Source organism: Propithecus coquereli, unplaced genomic scaffold, assembly GCF_000956105.1.
Source record: "Propithecus coquereli isolate 6110/MARCELLA unplaced genomic scaffold, Pcoq_1.0 Scaffold57, whole genome shotgun sequence".
In the NCBI taxonomy this organism is placed as follows: Eukaryota; Metazoa; Chordata; class Mammalia; order Primates; family Indriidae; genus Propithecus; species Propithecus coquereli.
Window position 1 is genome coordinate 4,429,918 of NW_012151618.1, and position 10,379 is coordinate 4,440,296.

The 10,379-nt window shown below is 34.9% G+C and overlaps 1 protein-coding gene across 1 annotated transcript in view; it reads right to left on the reverse strand.

The window, feature by feature from the left end:
- Positions 1–3,299: 3,299 nt before the first annotated feature.
- The window catches only part of PYGO1 (pygopus family PHD finger 1), a 56,531-nt gene continuing 49,451 nt past the window's right edge, over positions 3,300–10,379 (reverse strand). Inside the window, exons 2-3 of the mRNA XM_012658051.1 lie at positions 6,918–7,003; positions 3,300–5,828 (exon numbers count right to left, since the gene is read on the reverse strand). Coding sequence (XP_012513505.1) covers positions 4,704–5,828; positions 6,918–7,003 — 1,211 coding nt within the window. The 3' untranslated portion in view covers positions 3,300–4,703. The remainder of the gene's footprint in view (positions 5,829–6,917; positions 7,004–10,379) is intronic.

Genomic DNA, 10,379 nt, shown 5'->3' on the forward strand with positions numbered 1-10,379 from the left:
AGAGAGAGAGAGGGAAGCTATAATACTAAAATTTGGAAATGAGAAGAAAACCTCTGAGTTCAGAATTAGAGGACAGGAAGCTGTGAAAAGTCAAAATAATCTGAATGAAATTGGAAGTACTCTCAAGATAGTACCAGCTAATTTGCTAAAAATACTGCTTCCCGTGGTGTCTGAAATGTACTCATATTGTCTGAAATGTTAGATATTAAAGAGGCTTTCTGAACTAATAAACATCCTTAAAAAAAAAAAAGAAATTTAATGCCACTTTCTCCACGATCTTCATTCTCATCTTAGTGGAAAATGCTTTTCTCTTGAAGTCTAGCCAACCATTGCCACACGAAGAAACAGGATTTCTAACCAGAGGAAAGATAAGAAATGTTGAAGCAAAGAGCCTTCAGGAGGAGAAAAGACAAGCCTGCTTACATAGCATTCCACCAGAGTGTAGGATGGTAAGAACAACTGGGAAATAACCCACTCCAAAGAACTTAACCTTCCTAATCACACCAGGAAAAAGGAAAGAACTGTTTCTTTCCCTTCCTACATTGATTGGTTCCCTAAAGAAAACCGAGAGCTCACTATGATATTAACAGTTAACTATATTATGGTTTAAATAAACCTTTATGAGCCTCCCTATTATATAGAGTTCCAAGCCACTATTTACAAATGAACTTTGGGAGCCTAGATACTTTTAAACGTTTTTAATTTAAAATTTTTTTAAATAGCACAAATATTCATGCATATGAAACCTCTGTACATTACAAAAAGAAATCCAAAACTTTTAGGGACTCCCTTTAAAGAAATCATTGCTTATATATTTCTCACTATTGAATACAATTACTAAGCACATTGGACAATAAGTACCAGCATCTAATTAGTTCAAGACAAACAAGTTTGAAAGATACTAGATGAAGACTCTTAACATTTACTTGAATGATTAAAGTCAGCAGATTTCATGGTGATCCATACTCATAACTGAGTTCTTTTCTGCCACTAGGCAGAGTTGGGAGTCTTAAAAAAACACCAAAACACTGGATTTCTTTATGTTTATCTATGAAGAATAGCACTCGTATTAGAAAATATTCAGTTTATGTATATAACTTTCTAATTTGGATAACAAGAATCATAATAGCAGTAAAGTATTTCACACAAAAGAGCACTGATCACAAAACTAATTCTAAGCACTCTCTCTGAAGAACGATTTTCTTTCACAAGCTAAGCTGTTCAATATTAACCGGTCCAGTGACATCTAGAGACATGTGGATCAGGAATTCTCTAGTGAATGAACAAATCAAATTCCGAGAAAGGATCTGATGCTTTAAAACTTTTCGTCAGTAACCCGGCCTTGGTGAGTGAGCCTAGATGCTGATAGCCAGGTTGAACTTGAGAATGTAGGAGAAACTCCAAGATTTCCTGCTCAGTTGTGGGTGTCTGTGTGCCTTTGTATGTATTTGCACATATGAGGCCTTTCAGTGAAGGAAAAGGATTATTACAAAAAAGGCACAATTATACCTGTATTTCTTTCCATCACTGAATATTTCTAAAGTTGAGGGCACTTTATCATTTGTCCTAAAAAAGTCTATTTGTATAATAGCCTTCTTTGGGCCGAATTGGACAAATTATTATCTGGCCATACTTATAGTTCATCACTTTTCCTACCCAAAAGCATCTATATAACTTTTGACTTAGTTTTATAGAGACAAATATGGAACTAGTAAGAAAATTAATTCAAACACATGGAAACATTCATCAGCTATGATTATAGTTTAACTGTGATTCACTGTCAGAATCAACCATGGGTTTTTCTTTGGAATATTTACAGATTGTTATTTAAGTAAGGTGCGTTGAAGACCTACCTAAACACTTGAATACAAATTCATCTGTTTAAAAACAACTACTTGGAAATAGAAAATGAAAGAATCACACGACAAACCAAGTATCTTTAGACTAACTTGGAAGATGTTATTTCATTTTCACAAAAACAGCTAACTACTGAAACTGCAAGCAATAAAAGGTTTAAAAAACTACATAATCAATTTTAGTAATGAGCACAACTCAAGTACTACCATGTAAAGTGTTAACTCCTGAAAACATTGGAAGGTTCTACTCACAATATATTTCTAGCTCTGTTCAGTCATAAGAAATTATGATCTGATGCTTAGATTGAGCACATAGCATGCAGTGCATCATTTATTAAAAATCAGCACTCACTAGAATTTCAAGAAAAACATAACTAGGTCCTTAAACATTTAGAAAATTATGTATATCTAACAAAAATTATGATATAAGTAAAATGGGATCTTCAAGTATGCTACTGAACACCATCAAAAATGTCTGACTCAGCCAAAATTACTACATTTTTACCTGCTTCTACTGGTAAAGCTGTCACACAAAGGAGTACCTAGTATTATAGTTCATATCATTTTGTTTCCTAAAATTTTAAAGATACATATTTCACAACTATTGAAAATATTTTGTACTCACCTCTAACTAGTCAAGGGTAAATGGAGAAAACCTTGTATTACCTTGTACCATATGAAATTGCTGTTTTTATAGGTCAAAATTAAAAACACTGTATTTAAAAAAATAAGTTTTATTCAATCAAAATATGCATCAGGAGCATTAATAGTTTTCTTCCAACAGAATAGTAAATGTTTAATTTTTATAAAATTCATCATTTGTTAGACTGTATAAATTGTTCAGATTCTCCAGTTACTACATCTCAATTGGGGAAATATGTTGTTTCTTAGAAAAAGCTCCAAATGATAAAGATGGTAGTCCACTGGTTAAAGGTCCAGTGACTACAATGGATGTGACAAAATTTCATAGCCCAAGTCAATTAACTTTGCTTTAGTGGCTTATGACACGTGAAGTCGAGTCCTGTCACGTAAAAGTATAGTTTCATGTTTATTAACCAAAGGGAGTTGTTTTTAAATAAAAAAATTTCATGATTTAAATTTCTTTTTTTTTCTTTTTTTTTTTGAGACAGAGTCTCACTGCGTTGCCCGGGCTAGAGTGCCGTGGCATCATCCTAGCTCACAGCAACCTCAAACTCCTGGGCTCAAGCAATCCTTCTGCCTCAGCCTCCCGAGTAGCTGGGACTACAGGCAGGTGCCACCATGCCTGGCTAATTTTTTCTATGTATTTTTAGTTGTCCAATTAATTTCTTTCTATTTTTAGTAGAGACGGGGTCTCGCTCTTGCTCAGGCTGGTTTCGAACTCCTGAGCTCAAACAATCCGCCCGCCTCGGCCTCCCAGAGAGCTAGGATTACAGGCATGAGCCACTGTGCCCGGCCTAAATTTCTTGACAATATGCTGCTGCTGTCATTGTTTCACGTGGGTTTAAATAGTAGTAATTAATTATCCCTTTCACAGATGACAATACAGTCTTCAGAATTTTGGTCACAATAATAATGGTGTCAACATATTAGGGAACTTCACCAGCATCCAATCATTGTATAAATTGCTATCAATTGTCAAACAGTATTTGCTTTTTGTAGCCACAGATAACCTGCTCCAAAAATAGGTTTCTGCTGTTTTGAATTTTAATGAGCATACCTCCAACTGTTTCCATTCTTGATCATCTCTCAAGAGGGTACTTTCAGGTCCATTTTTACACTTTCCCCAGTCATGGCGGAAACTCCTTAAGACTGCTACAAGGTCTCGTATTGCTCTTTGTGAGTTAGCTTTCACCTTGGCTTAATTATCTTTGTTTAAAATGGATTTTGATCTCCCCTGAGGTTCATTTTGGAAATTCAGATCCCCAGAATAAGATTTTTCAAACCATCACTGAATAGTTCTTTGCTAGCAGAACCCTCTAAGGACAAACTGATATTTCTACCTTCTTCGTTTGCAATACGTCCCAGTTTAGAATCATATTTTTAAAAAAGTATTCACAATTCTTTTGAGGATACTATAGTATTTATTTCTCTGGAAAACAATAAACAATAACAGCTCAGTATCAAAATTAAGAGCATACTTCTAAACAGCACAACTGGAAACATACTTTATGCCAACTTTACTAATTGCAGTCAATTTTCAATTGATCTGGTATTAGCAATTTCATGTGGTACAATCCCCAAGTTAATCAACAAATACTTACTGAAGATTTACTATATGCTAAGATCTGTCTCATAGCTGTACAAACAGATATCCTGGACACATTCATGTGAAAATATGAAATTCACTAACCCAAAGACCCTAGTGGTGGAGAAATCTGATGTCATATTCTATTATTTAAAATCCATTAAAATGTATGCTTTCCCCCATATTACAACTACGTATGTTGTGAAAACATGTTAAATGGATCCTTAAAAAACTTTCTGAACTAAATGTTTAACGTGGTACGGTCAAAGTTCAGCACTAAAATATACATTTTTCAATGATTCTAACTTTTAAAAGTTTAAACTTGCCTACATTATATATTATTTTGAAGCTTTGAGAGGCTTTTATGTTTATGATAAATAACAACTAACATTTACTTACAAATGTTTCTAAAGCACCTCTATATACATTATTCTCATTTAAGATAGCAGACAAAAACAATACAAAATTTGTTCTAGTAATGAAGTGGAATATTAATAAAAACCAAAAGGTAAATGTTTTTGTGTGTGCTTTTAAAAAAATAATGTAAAACATTAAAATCCTGTGTCACTGAAGCTCTGTAACACACAGGAAAAGAAACCCACTTTAGTTAATGCCTGCGATTAAGCGTCACTACCCACCGTAGGTGGACCAAAAGTTTCTCTAGTGCGCATTAATTGGACATCTTTGTCAGCCATACAGGTATCACAGCCCCATACTGCTGATGCTTCTGCAGTTAGGAGGCCATAAGCTGTTTCAGTCATCCCAGTACAGATCCGATGAAACCATTTCTGACAAGAGGCCTCACATAAGATGGCATCCTGATCATCATTCACTTCGTTTGTACAAATTCCACAAGGATACACTGGGTCAGACGACGAATGACCATGACGGCTTGGGTGGAGGGAGGACTTATTGCTTTTTTCAGTGGTGCACGTATCTGTTGCACTTCTTGGTTGTCGTGGCTTATTCTGCGTACCATTTGCATGGCTGTTGTTTGTTGCTTCAGTGCTGCTTGACCGACTGTTGTCTTGATTTACTGCATTGTTTCGATTAACAGTTTTTAATTCAATATTACTCTGATTCACTGTGTCATCCATATTTAAGTGAGGTGGATGAGCAGAGGAATTTTGATTAGTGTTTTTGGTTGCTCCTTGACTAAAGTCTTGTTTTGGGGGTGGTGCTTTTGCTTGACCAAAAGTGTTTGGAGGAGGAATAAAAGAATGATTGGATTCTAATGGAGAAGTAAAATTTGAATTATTTCCAGGAACAAAATTAGATGCCAAATCAGGGTTAGAAACCTGACTAGCATTCTGTGGAGGAATCTGACTGAAGTTTTCGGCAGGATTTTGTCTAAAATGTTGATTAGGCATGTTAACATTCTGACTTAGTGCATTATTGTAAGATGGATTTCCAAAACTTGAATTATCATGTGGCCCAAAATTAAAAGCATGAGGTCGATTAAAACCCATGCCCAGAGGATTCTGAGGAAATGGGTGTGGCTGATTCCTGAGTGAGTAAGGACCACAGTATGGGGAAGACATTCTTGGGGGAACGTGAGGTGGCATTCTGAATGTGCTATAGCCTCCAAAGCCAGGATAACCAGGGCCAAGATACGGATTTGCCGAAGGTAGTGGTTTATAGGAAATAGTATTATAGTTGTCATCAAATGGATTAGCAGCCACTAGATGGTCAGAGTTTGGATTCGGTGGTGGAGCATACTCAGACAACGGAGGAAAAGAAGGTCCCTGAAATGAGAATGTAAAGTAATTTATGTTTTTGATCAAAAAAGTCATTAAAATTGTCCTTTTATCTTAATACCTATGAACAGGGTTTTAATCAAATTTCTCTTGCAGTGTTACAAAAATTTAATTTCTTCACTTGACCTTTCAATTATGATTAATGTTTATATTTAATTACACTTAATGATAAAAATATGTAGGTTTTTTTTCATTTAGGAAAGAAAATAAAGTACTATTTTCTGAGCTCAAATTCATCATTACTTCAAACCCCAAAATATTTAACTTTCAAAAGAAACTTCATTATCATAATTTTAATTGAATAGGCTTACCTATAACTCTAGAACCTTTCACTTAAAATACTAGAGCATTCTAACCACATCCTAACCATCACCAAAGAGTAAAATTAAATAATGATAAACAGGATCTAAATTTTTTTGCCTATCTTAACTTTAGGGAGACACTATTAAAGTATTCCCAAAAACACTAAGCTCTACGTCTCACACTGGAAAAATAAACTGCCAGTTTTAATCACACTGCAAGTTTAACAGATGGTGGCCAAAACGGAAAAAAAAAGTAATCTATATACACATCATACTTATCCATAGCCTTTATCATAAAAAGAATGTTTCAAATTTACAGAGAATAAAACCATAAAAACCTGTATGTATAATTGCTTACTGTAATTACAAGTTAGAACAAAAGATGCCTCCATCATGACTGCTTTAAGATCCAAACATAATATTGAATTAATATAATAGCTGGACATTATTTCAGGTTAAAATTATTTCTATACATTTTAAATCTTTTAATAGAACTATAGGAGGCATTTATGCTTCTTAAAAACCTTTAAATTAAATTTAAGAACAAGCATTTTAATTTTTCTGTGCATACTTTCTTCTTGCAATATCTACTGTAGGGATACAGTCCAACAATAGCCACTGGTTGCAGACTGAAAAATAAAATACAATCATGCAGAATTCACTATTAGATTGTGAGTGAGGACAGAAAGCAAAACCCATTATCAAATTTAAATTTACTTCATCAACCTGATCATACCAACAAAAAAAATTGTTATTAAAGAAAATGGCAATTTACCTGTGTATTTGCCTTGCGTTTTTTCTTATCTGGGCTTCCTAATTGTACACCTGGTCCTCCTAACCCATCCAGTCCACTATCACCACCTAAAAAAAATCCAGATAGTATTTCCACTTGTAAGTGAAGTAACTGTATATCTCTCACAGCAATATCTATTATATTTACTTGTTTATATGTTTTATATTTTTGCTAGATAAAAGCAATACTAAGTTTTTATTATATTTGTTTTCCAAAAGTCTTTCTAATAGTTTTAGCCAGAAACAGTCACTCATCTCTGCTCCCATATTTATTATTTTTTTAGTGAAAAAGGAAGTCTGTCTCCCACCCTCAAATCTTCAGTCATCTAGGTTCCCTGTCTCTGAGACCACCACTATTACTAGTTTCTGCTCTATCTTTCCAATGATAATCAAAATATATTCAAGTATATCTTTTTGGGGTGGGGACACAAATGACAGACATTCACTGGTTTGTACCTTGCTTTCTTACTTGGAGATCATTCCATATCACTATCACTTTATTCTCTAATAACTGAGTAGTATCCCATAGTATGACTATACCATAATTCATTAAACCCCTTTGTATTGATGGATATTTAGGTTGTTTCCAAACTTTTGCTGTTGCTGCAATGAAAATCCACGTATTAACATCTTTATGTATATGTACAAGTAATTCCTGGAACTGGAATTATGGCATTAAAGGTATGTGACTTTTAATTTTTAAAGATATTGTTAAAATGCAACAATGTTTCCAAGTATTATTTTCTTAACAGTCTATGATCAAGGAAAGCAAAAGCTTGACTGCAAGTCTAAGAAGTTAAAAAAAGTTTATCAATGGAATTTTTTACATTTTTAAAAAACCATTTATTATGGGCTGGGCGTGGTGGCTCATGCCTGTAATGCTAGCACTCTGGAAGGCCAAGATGGGAGGATCGCTTGAGCTTAGGAGTTCAAGATCAGCCTGAGCAACAGTGAGAAACCATCTCTACTAAAAATAGAAAAAATTAGCTGGGTGTGGTGGCATGCGCCTATAGTCCCAGCTATTTGGGAGGCTTGAAGCAGGAGGATCGCTTGAGCCCAGGAGTTTGAGGTTGCTGTGAACTAGGCTGACGCCACGGCACTCTAGCCTGGGCAACACAGTGAGACTCTGTCTCAAAACAAAAACAAAAACAAAAACAAAACAAAACAAAACAAAGCTTTTATTATGGAGAATTCTGAACATATAAAAAAGTAGAAAGAAAAAGTAAAATTAACTCCATATGTCCACTACCCAGCCCTAAAAACCATCAATACATGGTCAATCTTGTCTCTTAAACCCTGCCTCCACTTCTCTTCCTCCAGTACTATTTTGAAGCAAATTTCACACATTGTATTTTATCTATAAATATTTCAGAATGTATCTCTAAAAGCTACACACACACACACTACAGTGCAATTCTCACCCCTACAAAAATTAACAATAATCCCTTCATAACATTTAATGCCCAATCCAAATATCTCATATTTGCTATGCTTTGTTTAGATTGGGATCCAACTATGGTCCATATATTATAATTGGTTGATATATCTTTTGATATATTTCTCTCCATCACTTTTTTCCTTGCAATGTATTAACTGAAAGAACTGGGTTGATTATTGTCCCAACTATTGAACTATAGTCTTTCAGCTCTGAACCCATTCTTAGTGATGCTGGGACTGGGACTTCGCAAATTACATTTTTCTTTTGCCATGCTCTTCCAAAAGGAGCTCTAGAAGGATACTAGAAGGCTAGGGGAAGTGAGAAGGGAATTTCTACTCCTACTGTCTGCTTGCTCTTCTTGTCTCTGTCACCTCAACAACAGGCCTTCTTTCTGGCACTGGCAGTTCATTCCAGTTTTGAGCTTTTATTTCCTCCCTCCCCTAACGAGCTTCAACATATCCCCTCAGGGGTATTAGTACCAGCTGGGTGCACCTCAATCTCAGAGTCTGAGTTCAATCTCTACAAGGCCTCTCCTCCAACCTTTTAAGTTCTAACAACCTGAACTTCTTGTCTTTGTTCACTAAGCCCTAGATGTAGAAGTGGCTTCCTGTACTTACTTCTCCGTGTTACCTCACTTTTTGCTTTTTCAGTTCTTCAATATCTGTTTAACCAATTCCTTATACAAAATTATATTATAAATTAAAATTAAATTATGGGTGTGGCTTATGGTTTTCTGCCTGGAATGTTTGATATATCTGGATTTTGCTAATTGTATCCCTTGGCATAGTTGAATATGTTCCTTATTTCCTGTAAATTGATGTTGGATCTAGACCAGAGGCTTGATCAGACTCAGGTTTCTGTTTCTGCAAGATTCCTTCACAGGTGATGGTCTGTTCCTCCATCAGAAAGCACATAATTTCTGATTGTTTTTCTTTATTAGTTTTCTATTATTGTGTAATAAATTACCACATACTTGGCCACTTGAAACAATACCCATTTAAATAGAAGGAAATACTACCTAACTCCTTCTATTAGGCCAGCATTACCTTGACACCAAAGCCAGACAAAGATATCACAAGAAAAAAAAATAAAAACAACTAAAACAAAAAACTACAGACCAACATCTCTTAGGACTACTGATGCAAAAATCCTCAGTAAAATACTAGCAAACTGAATTCAGAAGAATATTAAAAGGCTAACACATCATGACCAAGTGGGATTTTTCCCAGAAATGCAAGAATGATTCAATCAATCAGAAAATCAATCAAATTAATATGCCATACTAATAAAGGGGAAAAGCACATGATCAACTCAATAGATGCAAAAAAGCATTTCACAAAATCTAATAACTTCTCTTAATAAAAACCACTCAACAAACAATGAAGAAAGGGGGAACGTCCTCATCCTAATAAAGAACATCTAGGAAAAACCCACACCTAACAGCATGCTTAAGGGTAAAAGACTGAAAGCTTCTCCCTAAGATCAGGAACAAGATAAGTAAATCTCCTATTCAACAGTGTGTGTACTTTTAAGTTCTAGACAGAACAATTAGGCAAGAAAAAGAAATAAAAGGCATCCAGACTAGAAAGGAAGAATTAAAATTATCTCTGTGTCCTCTACATATAAGATCATGTCGTCTGCAAACAGAGATAATTTTACTTCCTCCTCTCCCCTCCCACCTGCCTGACACCCGATGAGTGTTGCCTCCATACATTCACATAGTGTTGATCAATTAGTACCAATTTGATGGTGAGTACATGTGGTGCTTGTTTTTCCATTTTTGTGATACTTCACTTCGGAGAATGGGCACCAGCTCCATCCAGGATAATACAAGACGTGTTAGTTCACCATTGTTTTCCTGTGTCTGAGTAGTACGCCATGGTATACATATACCACATTTTATTAACCCACTCATGTATTATTGATTGATGGGCACTTGGGTTGTTTCCAGATCTTTGCAATTATGAATTGTCCTGCTATAAACATTCAAGTGCAGATTTTTTTTTT